At 47.4% G+C, this 22,903-nt stretch overlaps 1 protein-coding gene across 4 annotated transcripts; it reads left to right on the top strand.

Moving 5' to 3' along the window:
- The first annotated feature begins 4,192 nt into the window (after positions 1 to 4,192).
- LOC116576347 (low affinity immunoglobulin gamma Fc region receptor II-like) lies at positions 4,193 to 17,839 on the top strand. Of its 4 annotated transcripts, none has more exons than XM_032318505.1 (8): positions 4,193 to 4,410; positions 8,174 to 8,194; positions 9,402 to 9,656; positions 12,433 to 12,687; positions 13,228 to 13,350; positions 15,193 to 15,249; positions 17,336 to 17,373; positions 17,458 to 17,839. In XM_032318505.1, the coding sequence occupies exons 1-8, from the start codon at positions 4,299 to 4,301 to the stop codon at positions 17,533 to 17,535; spliced, it is 939 nt and encodes a 312-aa protein (XP_032174396.1). In that variant the 5' UTR covers positions 4,193 to 4,298; the 3' UTR covers positions 17,536 to 17,839. The 4 variants fall into 4 exon arrangements, with proteins under 4 accessions (XP_032174396.1, XP_032174395.1, XP_032174399.1 ...); XM_032318504.1 differs by having other exon boundaries at positions 9,399 to 9,656; XM_032318508.1 differs by lacking the exon at positions 15,193 to 15,249.
- The last annotated feature ends 5,064 nt before the right edge of the window (positions 17,840 to 22,903 follow it).

The raw sequence follows: 22,903 nt of genomic DNA, 5'->3' as shown, positions 1-22,903 counted from the left end.
TAAAGTTAACTGCTCAGATAGTTTAAACTTTTGATTAATATTTGTGAAAACTTTAAAGATTTTTCATTTGCCTAATTTCCAAATAGCCTTTCCTTTTTATTTTTTTTCTGATAAGAATTATATTCTAAATGCAAACTGGTGCAATCACTCTGAAAAAAAGTATGGAGGTTGCTCAAAAACTTAAAAATAGAGCTACCCTATGACTCAACAAAAGCACTACTAGGTATTTATTCAAAAGATACAAACACAGTGATCAGAAGGGGCACCTGCACACCAGTGTTTACAGCAGCAATGTCCATAATAGCCAAACTATAGAAAGAACCCAGATGTCCATCGACAGATGAATGGATAAAGAAGATGTAGGCTATACACAATGCAATACTATTCAGCCATCAACAAGAATGAAATCACATCAGTTTCAATGACGTGGATGGAACCAGAAGATATTATGCTAAGAGTTATAAGTCAATCAGAGAAAGACAATTATCATATGATTTCACTCATATGTGGAATTTAAGAAATAAAACAGATGAACATAGGGAAAGGGAAGGAAAAATAAAATAAGATGAACATCGAGAGGACGGGAAACCACAAGTGATGATGAACTCTAGGAAACAAACTGAGGGGTGCTGGAGGGGAGGTGGGGGTAGGGGAGGGATAGTTGGGTGATGGGCTTTAAGGAGGGCACTTGATATAACGTAATGGTCACTGGGTGTTATATGCAACTGATGAATCACTAAATTCTACCTCTGAAACTAAAAACAAAAACAAAAACAAAACAAAACAAAACAAAAAAGAATTACCCATCTAAAGCTAGCATTTCAAAGAGATAGACGAGATAGGAGTTCATAGAGAAGAGTGGGTAGTATGTTTTTATTTCAAAAGCACAGGGGAAGAGTGCAAGTTCCTCTAAGAAGGATTTCCACTTCCTAAATCCAGAATTTGACAATACCACAAGCCTTCTGAAAAGAATACAGGTGGTTTTGGAAGCGGTAAAAAGGATAGGTGGGCTTTGAATTGCTTGTAGAGTTGCATTTCTGCTCTTGCAAAGAGTCAACTCGTAAGACAAAAACAGCTGTTTTTAATTCCTCAAAGAACTGGGTTGCAGCCTGAATGACATTGAAAGGTTGACCCACTCTGCCAACTACATTTTCTTCAGTTGGTTACTTTATATCAGAGAGAATACTTTCCACTAATTTACAAATCAAAAGAATCCATGTTCTGAGTTTATGGCTATTTGTCTTTGGAATGTTTTTCTTCTCTTCTGAGTATATAGTTTCATTTAGCTCAGGAGAGAAGGCCTAAAAAAAGTTTCTATTGGGCTCTGAATATCAGCTTCCAATTTGGTCAACTTCCGACCATAGAGCTATTTAAAAAAAACTTTCAAGCGTGCCCAGGTGGCTCAGTTGGTTAAACAACTGCCTTCAGCTCAGGTCATGATCCTGGAGTTTCAGGATCCAGTCCACATCAGGCTCCCTGCTCAGCAGGGAGTCTGCTTCTCCCTCTGGTCCCCCACTTCTCATGTTCTCTCTCTCAAATAAATGAATAAATTTTGGAACCTTGAAGACTTTTGGAAGCTTCTGCATACCAATTAAAATAGCCCATTATGTTTGTTTGAGTTGGAAATCTTACTTTCAAGTGTACTTCTTAAATGAATGATCTTGTCAAGCTAGAATGTTTCCCATTAAAGCCATTGTAATTCTAGCTTGTCTTAGTAAGATTTTGCCATTTTTATAGATGCCTACAGCTTCCAGGACTGTGGTTCTTAGACATCAACTAAGCAGGTATGCTGGAGAGTGACACGCTTGATTCTTTGAAAACGGAGGACCCCATTTCCTTAGTTAAGCCTTACATCTCACAGAACCAAATTAATAACTACAAGGGATGTACCACTGGGTTGAGGACTGTGCAGTGCTTTACAGTGTACAACACTGTAGCAGCTGAGCTACCCAGGTATCCCAGGAAAAGTGAGTTTTATAGAGCAATAGAAAAGGCAACTAGAAAATAGCTTGATTGGCTAGAAGTTTGGGGATTTTCCTATGAGGTCAGCAGGTCCTACTTTCTAGGATAAGGTAAGCTATCTAAGCTGAGTTGGAAGATTGTGATTGGTGTCTGTAAGGTTTCCTTGACAGGTGTTTCCTGTAAGCGCAAGCTAACTTAGGTTTAGATTTTGTGTCATGGGCCAGGCCACTGGCAGTGGGGCTTCCATTTTGTGGGTCTTAAAATACAAGTTAACTTTATCAGTTTCTAAAGATATTTTTGAAGTATTGATGTCAGATCATTGGAGTCTTGTCACTGGTCAAGAAATTCACCTAAAAATCAGATAAGAGAACATCTGGGTGGCTCAGTTGGTTGGGCAACTACCTTCGGCTCAGGTCACGATCCTGGAGTCCTGGGATCCAGTTCCACATAGGGGTCCCTGCTCGGCAGAGAGTCTGCTTCTCCCTCTGACCCTCCCCTGTCTCGTGCTCTCTCTCTCTCTCTCTCAAATAAATAAATACAATTTTTTAAAAATCAGATAAGAGGGACACCTGGGTGGCTCAGTTGGTTGAGCAGCTGCCTTCGGCTCAGGTCATGATCCCAGCGTCCTGGGATCGAGTCCCACATTGGGCTCCTTGCTCACCAGGGAGCCTGCTTCTCCCTCTGCCTCTGTCTGCCACTCTGTCTGCTTGTGCTCGCTCTCTCTGACAAATAAATAAATAAAATCTTTTTAAAAAATGAGATAAGAGCTGGAAGTAGATTGGGGTAGGAACACTGAATGGGGCCAGTAGTAAAAGCCTATAGCTGAGGATTTCTGAAGATTATGGATCTGAGAAGATATTTCACAGTGTTAGTTCCTTGAATCTTGCAGTTTGCTTCCTATGAGGGCATTTGGGAAAGAGGCCCCAGGAAGGGGCCCAAAGAAGAGCAATTTATTTTCTGGAGATGTTGAGGGTGAACAAACAGTGAGGAAGATGATGACAGAAAGCAGGAAAAGGAAACCAGCCTTCATTGGATACGCATGATACACCAGGCATTTTGCTAGTACTTGAATTTTCTTTTCTTTTCCAAAGACCTTGAGTGCATTGATTCTCAACCTGGGGCAATTTTGCCTTTGAGAGGACATTTGTCCATGTCTAGAGACATTTTTATTTTCACAACTAGGGGTGCAACTGGCATCTAGTGGGTGGGAGCAGAAATGTTCCTAATCATTCTGCAATGTACAGGATAGTTCCTCACAATGAGAGCTAGTTGACCCAAAATGTCAAAAGTACTGAGGCTAAGAAATCCTGCTTGAAGGGTAGGCATGATTACCTTCCTAGACAAGCAATCTGAGCTGGCATTCAAAACTAGACTTATATAGTCCCAAGGCCCAGGCTTCTTCACCATGCCATAGTGATAGAAATGGTGATGGGATTGAAGATGGCAAAGATAAAGAACCAGGGCACAAGTTGGTATTCAGAAGATTGTCTGGTGAAGGAACAAGCCAAAAAATGAACGTGAGAGGTGGTTGGATGGCTCAGTCAGTTGGATGTCCAACTCTTGATTTTGGTTCATGTCATGATCTCAGGGTCTTGACATGAAGCCTCATGTCTGGCTTTGTGCTCAGTGGGGAGTCTTCCTCATCCCCTTCCCTCTGCCCTTCCCCCTTCCCTTGCACACTCACATGCATGAGTGTGCTCTCTCTAATAAATAAATAAATCTTTAAAAAAAAAAAAAAAAGGAATGAATGCTGGAATAAGAGGATGAGCATAACCATCCTGGTGCCACCCTGACACACATCCTGTTCTTGCTCCACAATCCAGGAATAAGTCAGAGATTATGATAACAAAGAAAATCAAATGATGGTGGGTGGCCTCAAGCCCACCATCACCAGTTTCAGGAGCATCTCCATCCAAAATGGAGCTAGAAGTCAGAGAAAACTGGCTGCACCTTCTGCTCTGTTGCCTTATCTAAAGAGATCGGAACAGATCGGAAGTTTGGAGCTGAACTGGATGACTGTTCCCCTCTTACTCCCAGAGGCTGAGCCGAGCTGTGTCCCAGAAGAAGAGGAAATTGTTTCCCAGTTTCTAAAATTTCCGTGAATTTGGAATTGGGCTGAGCCAGACCTGTTCTGGGAAGCTCTGAATCTTCTAGGAGGGGACAGTGAAGAGGAAAAAGGGTGGAAGGGGAGGAGCCTGTGATAAAACAGCATTTCTTTTCACTTCCTCTTTTGGACTTCAGAATTTGCCCGTCCTCTCGGGTACAATCTGTCAAGTCTCAAGAGAAGCTTTCACCTGCCACCCTGGTGCTGCTGGAGCCAACGGGAGCCACAGCTGATGTGGATTCCCTCGTTCCTCCCCGTCCCTGCTGCTGCTGGTGACGGGGCCGATTGCATGCCCTGCCGTCCTTTGGGGGACATGCTGCTGTGGACAGCTCTGCTATTTCTGGGTGAGTCCGTGGCCTCCTGAGGGACAGAGGCAGATGCACTTTCCTAACTCAGCTGCTGCTTCCCTAGGTTGGGCTGAGCTTTGGCGAGGATGAGGGGTAGCGTGGGAGCCGTTCAGGAAAATGAGGAGGGTGAAGAAGGTTGAGGAAGACAAACTCTGACAGACCCACTGGCCTTGGCAAATGATAAAGCTGGCAGAGTGTTTGTTGTAGTTTTTAGTGTCTTTTGCCCAGTATCACTGGGCAGCCAGGTCCCTGATGTTCTGCTACCACCTATACCTGAACCTGCTCTGGGGAAAGTCTAGTGACGCAGACTTGAGTCACTAATGAGGGGCCAGGGTGTTTTCCTTCCTTAGAAATTTGTGTTTCACAGGGACCAAATCTTAGGTGGAAGGACGGATGCTGTCTTAGATAAAGGGTGGGGAGGAAGCAATAGCACACTTGGGGTGGAGGTGGAAGTAGCCATTCTCTGTTAAGCAGCAGAAGCTTATTCTGTTTATGTGTTGGATTTCCCCGGGGAAGAAGCAAAGAGAGTTCGGGTTATGCAGGGAGCAGGGGTTGAGAGAACACACAACCTGGGAAGTTCTGGAATTGTCAATTGTAGGACTGGAGAAATCATGCATACTTCCTTGTACACACACATGGGGATAGGTCCTGGCTGTGATCAGGGAGAAAGTCAGGGTCCTAGGTCAAGATGGAGGCCAGGGACTGTTGGTGCCCGTGGGAGGAAGTCTAGGAGGCCAGCTAGGGGAGCCTTATTGCTAGGATTATCTCTCCAAGCTCAATTCCTAGAGTTCCCACCCTCAAATACACCTTACAGTGGCCCCAGAGGAAGACATGGAGCCGCTCTCGAGTTAGGTGCTATGACTCATAGTAAAATCTGGTCATCTCTAGGAGCCTTCGACCCTCACTTCTAACTGATACTGAGATAAGAAGTGGAGGTGAAGAGGAGAGAGTATTCCTTGATGAGCAGGATGAAATGGACTGAAGTTGAATAACATGTGAAAGGAGCATTGGACTATGTCATTTTTCACATGAAGGAAAGGAAGCTTTAGACCTTGAGAGGTGATAGATATGCTTGTCCATCTCAGCCACCAATGTGCCAGTCGCCTGGGCAAGACTCCTGGGCAAAACTTGATCTTTTCTTCCACTTGCCCTTTCATTAAGTCACCCAGGATTGGCTCCATTTTCCCCATCCTTATTTGGAGCGCTATCTTTAGGTCTTCATCCCTCAGTAACCAGGGGGTATAGCTCAGGGGTAGAGCATTTGACTGCATCCCTCAATAACCCAGCTTTGACAACACCTCTGGCCCCATCTCGATTGCTCCTGTCTCCTCTCCTCTGAATCTATGCCGCACACCAAGGCCATGACGTCTTCAAGTGCAGCTGAGTCACTGCACTTAAATGCCTCCAGGGCTGCTCTGTTGCGTACTAACTAAGGTCCCCATTGCCCCCTCTTTACTACATTCCCATGCCCCAAGTGGCTCTTCCTCTACAGCCAGGCAATGTGGACACTGCATTTCCTGCTTCCTACAGATTCCACAAACTGCCTTGTTTAAACTTTAAATAAATGTGTGAATACGCCCTGTTCTAGGACTTGGAGATTTACCAATGAACAAGACAAGACAGGCTTCCTGACCTTAAAGCACAAGGTCTTTGTCTGCCTTACGACGACTCTATTGAGTGTGTTCTCATGACTGTTGGTTGAGTGTGGAATGAGTAAATGGCTGACAACTTTTCTCCACTCTTCTCATCTCTTTCTTGTTGCTCCTCTTTCCTTCCTCTTAGGTTCTACTTCTTTCTACACCATCCGTCTTGCCAATCTGACACACTCTGGTTCTCAGCTATCACTGCTGAGTCAACAACTTCCAGACCTGTCTTTCTTGCTTGTGTCAACTACAGTTTTGTGTTTCCACCTGCTGGTTGGACACCCTCACACTGATATACCGGCTCAGAAAAAAACTATATTCAAACTCAACTTCTCTTCCCCTTACAGATGTACTCCTCTTCCTAACATTTCTATTTGTGTGAGCATGAGTAACCTTTTCCCTAGCCATCCACTCACATTACCTTCACTCTCATCAAGGGCCAGCTTCCCCCAATATTGCCTCTTAAATTTCTCATGTGGGGACACCTGGGTGGCTCAGTTGGTGAAGCATCTGCCTTCGGCTCAGGTCATGATCCTGGAGTTCCAGGGTCAAGTCAGACTCTCTTCTCTGCAGAGAGTCTGCTTCTGCCTCTCCCTCTGCCCCCCACCCTGCTCAAGTTATCTCACTCTTTCTCTCTCAAACAAATAAATAAAATCTTAAGAAGAATTTTCCCTCATGTGCATATATTCTTCAGGTCCTATTGTCAATACAACTGTGGCCCCTTTTATCTCCCACCTAGACTCATTCAGTAAGTGAATTCCCAGAGCACTGGCAAATAAAATTGATATGACTGCTTCCCCCTTTGACCTTCCATTCTCCTGAGAGATATAAACAACAAATAAATGGATAAATCGGCATAAATATAAATTGGAAAGGACCACAAAGATGTAAACAGGATACTGTGATAAGAACAGTCTTTGTGGGGAAGAAGAGAGGATAATAACCATGATGATAGGGAAAGCTTTTTCTGAGGAGATGACACTTGAGCTGGGACTTTGAGCAAGGCAAGGATCTAGCCACTTGAAGAGACAAAGAAAACTGGGTCTAGAGGAGGGATCTGCATGCACAAGAGCTGCGAGTGAGAAAAATTTAAAGAGGGCTGGTGTTATGGGAGCTCAATGAGTAGAAAGGAGCGCAGTCCATGTAGAAAACAAAACAAAACAAAACAACCCTGAGAAATCTGGCTATGAAAGGGAGCAGAGAAATAATTTTGGAATTATATGTGGGATCAAGTGAGAAGTTTTATTTATTTATTCATTTGACAGACAGAGATCACAAGTAGGCAGAGAGAGAGAGAGAGAGAGGGAAGCAGGCTCCCTGCTGAGCAGAGAGCCCGATGCGGGACTCGATCCCAGGACCCCGACATCATGACCTGAGCCGAAGGCAGCGGCTTAACCCACTGAGCCACCCAGGCGCCCCGAGAAGTTTTTTTTTTTTTTTTTTTAATGAAAGATCTGGACTATGCTTATGTTAATGGGAAAGAACCAGCTGAGGAGAAATTGGTGATGCAGAAGAGCATGGGGATAACAGAGAGAGGGAAATCCTTGTGAGGGTGACAGGGTTTGCGAACCAGGGTGGAGACTGATCTTGGAGAGGAGGAGAGAGACTTTCCTAGGGAACAGCAAGAAAGGAAGTTGGGCAGAGGGGCAGAGAGGTTAGACATTTGAGTTGAGGGAAGGTGTGAGATTGCCTGCCCAACTACTTTTGTTTTCTGTGAAGAATGAAGGAAGGCATCCACTTTAAGCAAGAAGGGATTGGAGGCAGAAGACAGGAAAGTTTTGGGAGTGAGGAAAAGATGAGTGTCCCTGCTGAGAACAGCAGAGCAAATTTACTAGAAAAACGTGTCAGAATGGCAGTTCAATGTCCTTTTGAAAATGGTGACCCCAAATTTATAGAGATACTACTGATCCATCTGCTTATGTGCCCATTTTAGTGACCCACAGATGAACAAGTCAAGGCATGGACAGTATAGCTGAATTTAACAAGAGATAAGGAAGGGCAAGGGGGTTAAAGGGATTTGCATGGAGGGATTGTTTTTTTTTGTTGTTTTTTGAAGTGATTCTTGTCATGATGAATCATCAAATCTAAACTCTGGACTCATCTTCACTTTCTTACAGCTCCAGTTGCTGGGACACCTGGTAAGTGCTCCACCCACACACCCACATCCTCTCCCTCCCCCAGCCACACTCTTCCTCTGCTCCCAGCACCCACTTGGAGGTGCCCTGAATGCACCAGTAACCTAGTACTTGGCTGGGGCCCGGAAGCAGATGCCCTGCCCCTCCCTGCCCCTCCCCTTTCTCTTGCCCCTCCTCCCAGGGAGCGCAGGATAGGCAGCAGGTGCTTGAATCCTTCTGGTTCTGTTAGGGTGAGACGTCACAGATACTGTCACAGAAAACAGCTCTCCTCTCTCAGTAAAATCAAGACCTCAGACATTTTTAGTCTCAGTTGCACACAAAATCCCATCATCTGCCAAGGTTATCTCCCGTATTGATAAATCCTCCACTTTGTATGTATCAGGGCTTCAAGGCCTAGAAAGATGTAGGAGGAGATACCCCAGATTGCAGCTTGGTGTTGTAAACTCTGCCGGGCACTTCTTTCTCTGTGGCAATTAACTCCCTGCCTCCCAGGAATCTCACGAGGGTGGGGTGCGGTTCTCCCTGAGGCACTGAACCCAGGGCTCCCCAGACTGGCCCTCCAGCCTTTCCTCTTTCTTTATCCTCCTGAGGACACAGAGACTCCTCTGTACTTGGGTGTGAGGATAGGTCTATTCTAAGGGGCAAAGACTGACATCAGGTCAGAAGAGAAACCTGATGTCTGACTCATGCTGGATACCTCACCAGATGCCTTCATCCGGCTCTGGAGAGAGTTTATCTAATATCCAAAACGCCTCTGTTTGTAGGGGAAGAAGGTGAGTTTCAGAAAGGTATGTCTGTGTAGTACGTGTGTGGGTGCACATGCGCACACGTGCGTGCGTGTGTGTGTGTGTGTGTGTGTGAGAGAGAGAGAGAGAGAGAGAAACAGAGGAAGGAAGGAAGGGAGAGAGGGAAGGAAGGAAGAAAAAAGGAAAGAAAGAACTGCCTCAGGTGACCCCTGTTGAGGTATACATATATTTCTTGTGTTTCCTTTACCCCTGCTTCCTTTCTCTTACCTTGCCCTCTCTTCCTGAGGAAAGTTCAAGCTCCCTGAGTGGACCTGGCTTCCTGTAGGCCCCTGTGGAGGGACACATGAGTAAGAGGAATTACCTACAGTCACACAACAGTACGGGGCTTCACTGAAATTCGGGGGCCGCTTCGGCTCTTAGGGCCCCCTTTCCTCCTGCTTCCTCCTCTCTCTGCCCTTCAGCAGGTCTCCCGAAGGCTGTGCTGGACCTCGAGCCCCCATGGGTCAATGTGCTCCAGGAGGATCACGTGACCCTGAAGTGCCAGGGAGCCCACACCGCTGCAGATCACGTCACCCAGTGGTTCCATAATGGGAGCTTCATCCCAACCCTGGTTAACTCCAACTACAGCTTTAAGGCCCGAAAACAGGACAGTGGGGAGTACAGGTGCCAGACCAGCCAGACCAGCCTCAGTGACGCTGTGCATCTGGACGTGACTTCCGGTCAGTGGAGGAAGGGCCCGGGGAGGGACTGGGTGAATAAGGAAAGATGAAATCTGCTAACATGGCAGAGGTTTTTAGGGAAGGGGGGTAGCCTGTTTCCTGGGAAGCAGGGCTGTGAGTTGTTGGAAGATGTTTTTGTCCACTCACTTCCCTTTTCATCCACCCCCTTTGCTTAGTACGTGTGGTGGCGCTGGATGGTCCTAAGAGATTCCTCAGTCCTCAATTTTGCCTCAATCCTGATGGAGCAAGGTTACAAGGCTATAGACAAGCACGTAGGCTATGAGAGAAGCAGAAGGAAATTCTGACTGCCTAAAAACCCATTTTTGTAGCCATCACAAAGCATAGACAGACCACAACTGGGTCTTCAGCCTGGACACCACCAGCCATGGTGATTCATCTGCCCTTGGGTTTGATTCCTTGTCTACTCATGGGGGTTTTAATGCCTCCCTCCCCAGGTCCTGGTGGGAATCAGCATCTCCCTGCCCCCATGCAACTTGACCTGAAAATTGTGTTGATCCTTTTTTTTTTCCTCATTAGAGAAAGAGGGGGAGAGAAGGGCAGAGGGAGAGGGAGAGAGGCTCCACACCCAGCACAGAGCCCGAAACAGGGCTCCATCTCACAACCCTGAGCTCATGACCTGAGCCGAAGCCAAGAGTTGGACCCTTAGCCGACTGAGCCACCCCGGTTCCCCTGGAAGCTGTGTTTTAACTGTGTTTGCATTTGTAGCCCCTGACAAGGGCAGGGGTTAATAAATATTTGTTAAACGAATGATTTTACAAAGCTTCTGGCAAAAAAGTAGAGCCACTATGCGATGACAATGAATACTGTCATCGTCACTCTTCGTGGAGGCCCTTTGCCTCCCCAGACGCCTACATTTTCCTCAAAAGCACACAGCAGGCCTGTCACCCCCACCCTCTCCAGGCAGCAGGAAGTGACAGGCCCAAAGGGAAGCTCCTGAGACCCGACATCTGTGTCCTGCCCCTGCTGGAAGGCAAGGAGGTGAGGGCCTCCCACCCCCTGAGACTGAGTGTGTCCCCACGTAGCCACTGGCATGTGAAAAAGGTGTGGGCATTATCGCTTCTCCACAAGGCTTCCAGGAGAACGCAGAGGAGTTTTGTTCCCAGATGGGTGGGAAAGCCCTTCGATTACTTGAAGAACCTCTCATGAGTGCCACGGACAGGAACCTGACCCTGCCTTTAAGATCTGCACCAAGACAAATGTTCTTCAAGAGCGCTAAGTTGCCCCCCTTGCACAGACCAGCCGAAGGCAAATAGTCCCCATTATCTAGGTTATAACCTGGTAGCAGCAGAGACTCCGCAGAAGAAAAACCATTCCCAGCCACGTAGGTCTTCTGTGATGGGGATTCCCTCGGCAGGAAGAGAAGTGCCGGAATTGGTGGCTGGTGCTACATGGCAACATTGGTATTTTCTCTGGGTTCTACTTTATTTTTTTCAGCGCTTTACACATCTTGGCATCCCCACCTGCCCTAATCCAATCTCGCGAGAGAGGTAGTCTAGGGAACCAGGACGGCTCAGCCTCATCCTGGTGCGTAGTGCCCAGCCAGGGTCTCGGTCCTCCAAGAGGAGGACTGTGCAGTGTTGTAAGGCAGGGATTTGGGTGGAAGGTAGACGTGCCTCCCTGACAGGGGGCCTGGGGTTTTCTAGCTCATGGCACCCAAGGAACAGGGTCTGGTGCCACCCTCCACCCCTCGAATTCCCGCTGTAGCTGCGGCTGACTTCTCTGTGTCGTCACTCACTCCCTTGGTACTGACCATCTCCTCCTGCATCCGTGGCTGTGTCCCCAGCCGGTGCTGAGACGTGGTTGGCCTCGTCACTCTTCCTGCACCCCACCCCCCTGCCCTCACGCCCTTCTAATTCGGATTTTTTTCCCCCAAGATTTCATTTATTTATTTGAGAGAGAGGGAGAGCATGAGCTTGGGGGTGGGGGCAGTCACAGGAGGAGAGGGAGAAGCAGGCTCCCCACTGAGCAGGAACCCGACACAGGGTCTCGACTCCAGGGCCCCGGGATCATGACCCAAGCCGAAGGCAGACGCTTCACCCAGTGAGCCACCCAGGCGCCCTCTTCTGATTCTGCTGTTGTCTTCTCCTCTAACTCTCTTTCCAATTCCAGCTCTGCTTCACCCTCCAGCTTTAGGGAAACGGAGCACGTGAGCCGAGGTCAGGAGTACAAATTCCCACCTTAGGCTTTATTCCCTACACAACAAACATACTAAGTATTTCGTCTTCCTCAGTCGAAGGGTGAACATCGGGAGGGAAAAAAGACAGCAGGCCAATGACCTCAAAGACTCTGCTGAAGTAAAACTCCACATTTACCAAATTACATGAAATAAGCTAGTACTTCTTGGAGGTCCATGACCTCTCACTCTTCCGAAAGACTTGTCTCTGCTGTGTCTCCTCACATGTCATCTCCTAGGTCAGACTGCACGCCAGGTTCTCTTCCTGAAAGAGCCTGTTGGGCAGGACAGGGCAACAGCTGCCTTCTCCCAGGACAGGAAAGAGAAGACAGGCTTATGCTGAACACCTACTATGTGCCAGGAACTGCTGTAGCTGCGTGGGATTGTTATGTCCATCTTCACAGAGGAGGAACCCAAGGCCTAGAAGAGGCCCATGAAGTCCGAGCTCCCCCAAAATGGAGCTACCCTGAGACACCAGGTGTCAAGCTCTTCCCTCCGCCCACAGCGTGTGCCCCCCGGTAAGGATGGCCTCAGAGTTGAGTCAAGACCTCCCAGGTCCTAGGGTCCCTTTGTGTCTTTCAGACTGGCTGCTGCTCCAGACTCGACGCCTGGTGTTCCAGATAGGGGACCCCATTGTGCTGAGGTGCCATAGCTGGCAGAACCGGCGCCTGTACAAGATCACCTTCTTCCAGGACAGAAAATCCAAGCAGTTCTCCTCTCTGAATTCCACGTTCTTCGTCCCAGAAGCCAACCTCAGTCACAGCGGTGACTACCACTGCACGGGAATGATAGGCCAGATGCTGCGCTTCTCACAGCCTGTGGCCATCACCGTCCGAGGTGGGAGCTCCGTCAGGAGAGAGGGAGGAGGACAGTGAGGGGACGGGCAATTGTGGCGAAGGTCGCAGAGGCCTCCTGGGAGATCTGAGACATGTCAGAGCACACACATGTGGGCACAGAGGCAGAGCGGGGAGGAACGGGGCGTGATGAATATTGGCCCTGGGCAGCAGGAGGGGCGAGAGCTCCGAGGCCGGTCACATGTCATGTCATTCAGTCCCCAAGACATGACTTGTTCCCAACAGTTCTAGCTCTTGTGGGATGGAGTCTCGGTGCCTCCAACTAGGGGAGGCTTTGGGTCCCTCTCCCTTCTCTCTCTGAGCTCGCACCCCTCCCCCCACTCTGCCTTTATTGGATGAGCAGAGACACCTGTTGGCAGGGAGGCCCAAGTCCAGCCGCCGTGTCATCCCCACAGGCGAGGTTTAGGGAGGACCCAGACAAGGGACAAGGGACCCAGACACAAAGCAGCTCCTGAAGAGAAACCCTGGAGTACAGGGTGGGACGTGGGAGGCTGCTGCGTATCCTGAGGTCTGTCTCCCCCAGAGTCCGACCGGAGCGACTCCTCCGTGATGATGATGGTCGTGGCTGCAGTCGCTGGCTCTGCTGCAGTGGTCATCCTCGTGGCTGCTGTGGCCTGGTTCCGCCTCAGGCAAAAGCAAACTTCAGGTTTGTGGCTTTTCTGGGTTCCTCTTGCTGTCCGTTCCTACTTGGCCCAGGCTTTAACCCCAACCATAGGCAGGACCCTCCTCTCTGGGCTCAGAGAATCCTTATAGTTCAGACATAGCCCCATATTTTATTCGTTAATTCATTCACTTATTTATTTTTAAAAGATTTTATGTATTTATTCATAAGAGACAGAGAGAGAGAGGCAGAGGCAGGCTCGCCGTGGAGCAGGGAGCCTGGGATCACGACCTGAGCCGAAGGCAGGAAGGCAGACGCAGACAGAGCAGACTGAGCTAAATAAATTCAGGCATTTATTCAACAAGGCTTGAAAAAACTTGCTTATGGGTCCAGCACTGTATTAGGCACCCTGGGTGATAAGAAGTCCAGTCCCTGCTCTCCAGGGGCTCCCAGTGCGGTGGGGAAGACAGGACAAGTAAATCATTAAAGTTAGGAGGGATGAAAGCTGTAGTCGAGTCACCAAGGCTGTGATGGGGGACGGGGGCCACAAGAGCCCACGTGATGCGGCCCAGGTGAGTGGTTAGAGAAGCTTGCAAGAGGCAGTGGTATATGTAGTGACCAAAACACACATGGGGGAGCCAGACTGCCCCCCGCACCCCCGATTAAATCTCAGCTCCACAGCTCACCAGCTGTGTGACCTTGGGTGAGTTCTTCACCATCTCTGTGCCTGTATTGTTTCATCTGGAAAACGAGGGCACTAGTAGGACCTACCTCACAGGATGGTATGGGGTTGAGCAGGGCTGACACTCCACCCGGTGCGGGGTACATAACAGCACACGAGAGAGCCGCCCTCCTGACCGAGGAGGGGACGTGTCGGAGGGTAGCTGGTAGCGCCAGCCAGGCAGAGAGGCCTGGAAGAGCATTGCTTGGCTGGGGGCCAAGGCACAGAAAGGAAGAGCACTGTGGCTGGGACAGGGGCCGGGGAGGAGCGAGGAGCGGCGGTAAGGGCCGTGCGGCTGGAAACCAGAACCTGCAAGGCGCAGGGAGGGCAGATGAGGCTGGGCAGACACGTGGGCAAGGGCCGGGTCATGCAGATCACAGAGGCCACAGGAGAGAAGGAAACTGTGTTCCCGAGCGGGTGGCAAGACGCCGGGAAGGAAGTCCCGGGAAGTCCTCGTTCCTGTCCCCTCCTCTCCCCTGCGCCTAGCACGGTGTGCCGGCAGGGAGACCGGGTCACTGAGCGCCTGCTCACAGAGGGGTGCCCGGAGAACTCCGACGCTTGGAAAGCGGTTCCTCCCCCTCGTACCGCCCTAAGGAGCTGAGAAGGAGGCGAGGGGCCCTAGAAGTGGAATAAGCAAGTTGTCACGGGTCATCGCCCGGAAAGCTAGCTTGGTGGGAGAGAAAGTCTAAAGTCACCCAGAGATAGAAGACGGGGAAGAGGGAAAAAGACTCGGAGCCACAGGGGAGAGGAAAGATGCTCCCTGTACCTCACAAGGCCCTTTGGGTCGGTGCACAGCCGGGCTCCCCACCGAGATGCACAGGGACTCTGAGAAGGAGGGAAAAGAGGTTTTTTACAGGGCAGGGCAAGCCTGAGAGAGATACAGCCAAACGGCCTTTCTGACAGTCCCAGGGGTCCCCGTGGTTAACTCAATGGCCCTTCTATAGGGTGGGCAGGTCTGGGGCAGGAGAGGAGGAAGAGGAGGAGGAGGAGGAGGAAGAGGAGGAGGAGGAAGAGGAGGAGGAGGAAGAGGAGGAAGAGAAGCGTCTCCACGGGGGTGGGGGAGGGGAGGGTCTCTGTTGGTTCTAACCCGTTCCAGCCCCTGGTCCTTGCCTGAGGACTCAGGCCCCACCCTGTACCTCTACTAACCTCCTCTGTGCCCCTCATAGCTCCCCTAGGAAACCCCAAGCACAGGGAAATGGGAGAGCCCCTCCCTGAGGAACCAGGTGAGTGCAGTTCCCTGCTTGGGGGCTCAAGGTGCCCTGCCTGGGGCTGCCAGGTGGACTGGAGCCCACAGGAAGCGGCTTGTGTGAGTTCAGCTGGGAGCACAGGAGAGGGAGGGGGCGGTGGAGGAGGGCAGGGGCTCAAATCGCTTGGTCCGTTCTGAGACTAACTCCTGGGCCTGAAGAGGACCCCACTGGGGATGAGAGGGAGAGGACCACCTGCCGCAGATCGAGAGGGGAGGGTTGTGTCAAATTTGGGAACCAGGAATGCTGGGAACGTTTCCAGAACAGGACATCAGAGACGTTTGGGTCCTTCTGTGGGGTTTGGCAGAGCTGGCACAGGCCGGAGGTTAGGAGTGGTGAGGCTGAGACACGCGGGAATAAGAGGAAAAGAGAGGGAGACCCAGGGAATGATCTGTGGAGAGGCTGAGGAGGCTGTCTCAGGGAGTGATGGGGAAGAACGAGGCATTACAGGGACATGTGGGCTGGAGAAAGTTCTAGGGGACTGGGTGCATTCCCGGGCTTCGCTGCTGGGCAGAGTTGGGCTCTGGTGCCCACGTGTGTACTTTTATTAAACATGGGCCTGGCCATTGCTCTGTCACCAGCAGCAGGTGGAAACTTGCACATTCCCCACTATGGCATGAAGTCACCTCCCTGAGGAAATGGGCAGATTGGCCTGGTGACCTCAAAGCCCTCTGGGTCTGACATTCTGAGAGTCAGTGACTCTCCAACCCCTGGCCCAGGTGGGAGCAGGAATATCCCAGGTGACCTCCTGCCTGTAGCTAAGTGAGAGCGCCAGGGAACCTGGAAATTTCTCGAGGGGCTCCTGGCTAGCAGAAGCAGAGGAAAAAGAGGGGCTCAGGGGCCCTGCGTCAGTGGGCCGGAGTGTGACTCAGAACGGAACCAACAGATTGGAGAGCTTGAGCGCAATGGCACTTGTCCCGCTGTGCTTTGAGCAAGGTCCTTGTGTTCTTGGCCGTGTCCAATGGGATGCAGGCCTGAGCCCGCACCAGGCCAAGCCAGATCCAGAGAAATGCCCAAACACAACTGGAACAGCCCCTTGGAGGTTTGGCTCTGTCTGCACCGGCACAAATCCATTTCACCGGCACTCCCGCCACAGCGAGGCAGGGGGTCTGACGGTTTCCCATCAGCGAGCTAGGTCACTAGGATCGTTGAGAATGCGTTAGAAGGAGAATTCAGGGGGTGCTTTGTTCCAGAATCTGGAACATGGCCAACAGAGACTGTCTGTGTGCCGGGTGGGGGTGGGGGTGAGTGGAGACACTGGAGGGACTGTCTCACCCTCCCACCCCCACCCCTGCCTGAGGAATGCTGCTTTGCAGATACTGAGACTACTTTTCACACTGTGAGTGAGTGAGTGAGCGAGTTCACTGGCAAAAAACACGTGGGAATTTGGTGTGTTTTAGCTATTTACCAGGGAAAGTCCTGGCTTGTTGGCTTGCTGCCTTCCCTCCTCTGCTCGCTTTCACTGTTGCGCTTTCTTCCGTTTTAATGTGGCGAGCCTCACATTCTTCAAAGCCCCCCCCCCAACCCGCTGCATCAGGCCAGGGCTGAACCGCCCCCCAGTCTTCTCTCCCTGAAGACTGTGGCCAGCAAAAAACTGAACTTGACCTCCCGGTGATACTGAACATCCCCCTGTCTCTTCCCCAGGATCTCCGGTTCCTAAAGCTGGCGGGTTGGTTTCTAGAAAAAGTCAGCAATTCTCTGAAAAGCATGCAGGGCAGATGAGGGCCTCCCTCTGCCCGTGTGGCCAGGAGCAGAGGCTGAGTCTGCCGCAGAGAACCCGGTCTGCAGGTCCTTGTTTCTTCGTGTCTGGTTGGGGCCTTCCTTCTGCAGTGGCCACTACCATGCAGTGGGCTGATCTCTGTTCTAATTTTTTTTTAAAGATTGTATTTTCTTATTTGAGAGAGAAAGAGAGAGTGAGCATGAGTGGGGGTGGGGGACAGAGGAAGAGGGAGAAGCAGATTCAGGGCTCCATCCCAGGACCTTGAGATTGTGACCTGAGCAGAAGGTTAACCCTTGACTGACCGAGCCCCCACGCGTCCCTGACCCCTGTTCTTTCTGCCCACAGCCAATGTCACTGATACTGAAGAGGCTGCCAAAATTGAGGTGAGCAACCCCAGCCATCTCCTCCTTCTGCCTCCTCCTCTGCTGCCTTCATTCCTGTGAATTGCTCCCTTCTGCATTCCGTAGGCTGAGAATACCATCACCTACTCACTTCTCTTGCACCCGGAGGAAGAGGCAGAGGCAGATTACCAGAACCAAATTTAGCCTCCATTATCTTGCCTGCGGCCCGGGGAAGGAGAATCAGAGACACCAGGATGCCTGGCCCAGTTCCCCTGAGGGAGGACAAGAGGATGCCATGGTTCCAAAGGAAGAGAAGGACCCTTCCAGGGACATCTGTGTGAATCCTGAAGCTTGAAGTCCTAAAAGTCGCAGACAGTGTGGTCCCAGATCACTGAGTGGTTCCTTTTGAGTCTCAGCACTTCTTGCCGTCAAGACTCTTTCTATACAGACCATGTATTACTTTTATAATAAAATATAGAAAACAACATGCCCTTTACCTTTCAAAGGCTGTACTGGTTGGAGTGTGGACTGATCTATTTCTTTTAGAGGATAAAAATCTTGGGACGGTCGTAGTGGGTAAAGTGGAGGAGAGGGAAGCTTTGGAGTGTAGGGTGAGTTTCTTTCTTTCTTTCTTTCTTTCTTTCTTTCTTTCTTTCTTTCTTTCTTTCTTTCTTTCTCTATTTCATTTTTTTATAAACGTATAATGTATTTTTATCCCCAGGGGTACAGGTCTGTGAATCGCCAGGTTTACACACTTCACAGCACTCACCATAGCACATACCCTCCCCAATGTCCATAACCCCACCCCACTCTCCTGATCCTCCTCCCCCCAGCAACCTTCAGTTTGTTTTGTGAGATTAAGAGTCACTTATGGTTTGTCTCCCTCCTGATCCCATCTTGTTTCATTTATTCTTTTCCTAACCCCCAAATCCCCCATGTTGCATCTCCACTTCCTCATATCAGGGAGATCATATGATAGTTGTCTTTCTCCAATTGATTTATTTCGCAAAGCATGATATCCTCTAGTTCCAACCACGTCATTGCAAATGGCAAGGTTTCATTTCTTTTGATGGCTGCATAGTATTCCATTGTATATATATACCACATCTTCTTTATCCATTCATCTGTCGATGGACATCTAGGTTCTTTTCATAGTTTGGCTACTATAGACATTGCTGCTATAAACATTTGGGTGCACGTGCCCCTTCGGATCACTACATTTGTATCTTTAGGGTAAATACCCAGTAGTGAAATTGCTGGGTCATAGGGTAGCTCTATTTTCAACTTTTTGAGGAAGCTCCATGCTGTTTTCCAGAGTGGTCACACCAGCTTGCATTCCCACCAACAGTGTAGGAGGGTTCCCCTTTCTCCACATTCTCGCCAGCATCTGTCATTTCCTGACTTGTTAATTTTAGCCATTCTGACTGGTGTGAGGTGGTATCTCATTGTGGTTTTGATTTGTATTTCCCTGATGCCGAGAGATGTAGAGCATTTTTTTATGTGTCTGTTGGCCATCTGGATGTCTTCTTTGCAGAAATGTCTGTTCATGTCCTCTGCCCATTTCTTGATTGGATTATTTGTTCTTTTGGGTGTTGAGTTTGCTAAGTTCTTTATAGATTTTGGACACTAACCCTTTATCTGATATGTCGTTTGCAAATATCTTCTCCCATTCTGTCAATTGTCTTTTGGTTTTGTTAACTGTTTCCTTTGCTGTGCAAAAACTTTTGATCTTGATGAAATCCCAATGGTTTATTTTTGCCTTTGCTTCTCTTGCCTTGGCGATGTTCCTAGGAAGAAGTTGCTGTGGCTGAGGTCGAAGAGGTTGCTGCCTGTGTTCTCCTCAAGGATTTTGATGGATTCCTTTTCACACTGAAGTCCTTCATCCATTTTGAGTCCATTTTCCTGTGTGGTGTAAGGAAATGGTCCAATTTGATTTTTCTGCATGTGGCTGTCCAATTTTCCCAACACCATTTATTGAAGAGGCTGTCTTATTTCCATTGGACATTCTTTTCTGCTCTGTCAAAGATTAGTTGACCATAGAGTTGAGGGTCTATTTATGGGCTCTCTATTCTGTTCCATTGATCTATGTGTCTGTTTTTGTGCCAATACCATACCGTCTTGATGATGACAGCTTTGTAATAGAGCCTGAAGTCTGGAATTGTGATGCCACCAACTTTGGCTTTCTTTTTCAATATTCCTTTGGCTATTCGAGGTCTTTCTGGTTCCATATAAATTTTAGGATTATTTGTTCCATTTCTTTGAAAAAAATGGGTAAAAAAAATTGATAGGGATTGCATTAAATGTGTAGATTGCTTTAGGTAGCATAGACATTTTCACAATATTTGTTCTTTCAATCCAGGAGCATAGAACATTTTTCCATTTCTTTTTGTCTTCCTCAATTTCTTTTATGAGTACTTTATAGTTTTCTGAGTATAGATTCTTTGCCTGTTTGGTTAGGTTTATTCCTTGATATCTTATAGTTTTGGGTGCAGTTGTAAATGGGATGGACTCCTTAATTTCTCTTTCTTCTGTCTTGTTGTTGGTGCAGAGAAATGCAACTGATTTCTGTGCATTGATTTTATATCCTGACACTTTGCTGAATTCCTGTACAAGTTCTAGCAGTTTTGGAGTGGAGTCTTTTGGGTTTTCCACATATAGTATATCATCTGCAAAGAGTGGTAGTTTGAATTCTTCTTTGCCGATTTGGGTGCCTTTAATTTCTTTTTCTTGTCTGACTGCTGAGGCTAGGACTTCTAGTACTATGTTGAATAGCAGTGGTGATAATGGACATCCCTGCTGTGTTCCTGACCTTAGCGGAAAAGCTTTCAGTTTTTCTCCATTGAGAATGATATTTGTGGTGGGTTTTTCATAGATGGCTTTGATAATATCGAGGTATGTGCCCTCTATCCCTACACTTTGAAGAGTTTTGATCAGGAAGGGATGCTGTACTTTGTCAAATGCTTTTTCAGCATCTATTGAGAGTATCATATAGTTCTTGATCTTTCTTTCTTTTATTAATGTATTATGTCACATTGATTGATTTGTGGATGTTGAACCAACCTTGCAGCCCTGGAATAAATCCCACTTGGTCATGGTGAATAATCCTTTTAGTGTACTGTTGGATCCTATTGGCTAGTATTTTGGTGAGAATTTTCACATCTGTGTTCATCAAGGATATTGGCCAGTAATTCTCTTTTTTGATGGGATCCTTGTCTGGTTTTGGGATCAAAGTGATGCTGGCCTCATAAAATGAGTTTGGAAGTTTTCCTTCCATTTCTATTTTTTGGAACAGTTTCAGAAGAATAGGAATTAATTTTTCTTTAAATGTTTGGTAGAATTCCCCTGAGAAGCCATCTGGCCCTGGGCTTTTGTTTGTTTGGAGATTTTTGATGACTGTTTCAATCTCCTTGCTGGTTATGGGTCTGTTCAGGTTTTCTATTTCTTCCTGGTTCAGTTGTGGTAGTTTATATGTCTCTGGGAATGCATCCATTTCTTCCAGAGTGTCAAATTTGTTGGCGTAGAGTTGTTCATAGTATGTTCTTATAATTGTTTATATTTCTTTGGTGTTGGTTGTGATCTCTTTCCTTTCATTCATGATTTTATTTATTTGGGTCCTTTCTCTTTTCTTTTTGATAAGTCTGGCCAGGGGGTTATCAATCTTACTAATTCTTTCAAAGAACCATCTCCTAGTTTCATTGATTTGTTCCATTGTTTTTTTGGTTTCTATTTCATTGATTTCTGCTCTGATATTTATGATTTCTCTTCTCCTGCTGGGTTTAGGCTTTCTTTGTTTTTCTTTCTCCAGCTGCTTTAGGTGGAGGGTTAGGTTGTTATTTGAGACCTTTCTTGTTTCTTGAGAAAGGCTTGTATCACTATATATTTTCCTCTCAGAACTGCCTTTGCTATGTCCCACAGATTTTGAACCGTTGTGTTTTCATTATTATTTGTTTTCATGATTTTTTTCAATTCTTCTTTAATTTCCTGGTTGACCCATTCATTCTTTAGAAGGATGCTGTTTAGTCTCCATGTATTTGGATTCTTTCCAAATTTCCTCTTGTGATTGAGTTCTAGCTTCAGAGCATAGTGGTCTGAAAATATGCAGGGAATGATCCCAATCCTTTGATACCAGTTGAGACCTGATTTATGACCCAGGATGTGATCTATTCTGGAGAATGTTCCATGTGCACTAGAGAAGAATTTGTATTCTGTTGCTTTGGGATGAAATGTTCTGAATATATCTGTGATGTCCATCTGGTCTAGTGTGCCATTTAAGGCCTTTATTTCCTTGTTGATCTTTTGCTTGGGTAATCTGTCCATTTCAGTGAGGGGAGTGTTAAAGTCCCCTGCTATTATTGTATCATGGTTGATGTGTATCTTTCATTTTGTTATTAATTGGTTTATATGCTTGGCTGTTCCCACATTAGCGGCATAGATATTTAAAATTATTAGGTTTTTTTGTTGGACAGACCCTTTGAGTATGATATAGTGTCCTTCCTCATCTCTTATTATAATCTTTGGCTTAAAATCTAATTGTTCTGATATAAGGATTGCCACCCCAGCTTTCTTCTGATGTCCATTAACATGGCAAATTGTTTTCCTCCTCCTCACTTTAAATCTGGAGGTGTCTTCAGGTCTAAAATGAGTTTCTTATAGGCAGCATATTGATGGGTTGTGTTTTTTTATCCATTCTGATACCCTGTGTCTTTTGATTAGGGCATTTAGCCCATTATCATTCAGGGTAACTATTGAGAGATAGGAATTTAGTGCCATTGTATTGCCTGTAAGGTGACGGTTACTGTATATTGTCTCTGTTCCTTTCTGATCTACTACTTTTAGGGTCTCTCTTTGCTTAGAGGACCTGTTCAATATTTCCTGTAGAGCTGGTTTGGTGTTTGCAAATTCTTTCAGTTTTTGTTTGTCCTGGAAGCTTTTTATCTCTCTCTCTATTTTCAATGATAGCCTAGCTGGATATAGTATTCTTGGCTGTGTGTTTTTCTCGTTTAGTGCTCTGAATATATCATGCCAGTTCTTTCTGGCCTGCCAGGTCTCTGTGGATAAGTCTGCTGTCAATCTAATATTTTTATCATTGTATGTTACAGACTTCTTTTCCTGGGCTGCCTTCAGGATTTTCTCTTTGTCACTAAGATTTGTAAATTTTACTATTAGGTGATGGGGTGTGGACCTATTTTTGTTGATTTTGAGGGGGGTTCTCTGCACCTCCTGGATTTTGATGCTTGTTCCCATTGCCATATTAGGGAAATCCTCTACAATAATTCTCTCCAATATATACCTTCTGTTCCCCACTTTCTTTCTTCTTCTGGAATCTCAATTATTCTAATGTTGTTTCGTCTTAAGGTGTCACTTATCTCTCAAATTCTCCCCTTGTGGTCCAGTAGCTGTTTGTCTCTCTTTTGCTCAGCTTCTTTATTCTCTGTCATTTGGTCTTCTATATCACTAATTCTTTCTTTTGCTTCATTTATCCTAGCAGTAAGAACCTCCATTTTTGATTGCACCTCATTAATAGCTTTTTTAATTTCAACTTGGTTATGTTTTAGTTCTTTTATTTCTCCAG

This window comes from Mustela erminea, chromosome 17 (assembly GCF_009829155.1).
Source record: "Mustela erminea isolate mMusErm1 chromosome 17, mMusErm1.Pri, whole genome shotgun sequence".
Classification (NCBI taxonomy): domain Eukaryota; kingdom Metazoa; phylum Chordata; class Mammalia; order Carnivora; family Mustelidae; genus Mustela; species Mustela erminea.
This window is presented reverse-complemented; position numbering and strand designations above follow the sequence as displayed.

Coding starts and splice junctions, on each gene's coding strand:
- LOC116576347 (XM_032318504.1), top strand. CDS start 4,299: ATGTGGATTCCCTCGTTCCTCCCCGTCCCTGCTGCTGCTGGTGACGGG. Junction 8,195..9,398: donor TCCAGTTGCTGGGACACCTG/GTAAGTGCTCCA, acceptor TCTGCCCTTCAG/CAGGTCTCCCGAAGGCTGTG. Junction 9,657..12,432: donor GCATCTGGACGTGACTTCCG/GTCAGTGGAGGA, acceptor TGTGTCTTTCAG/ACTGGCTGCTGCTCCAGACT.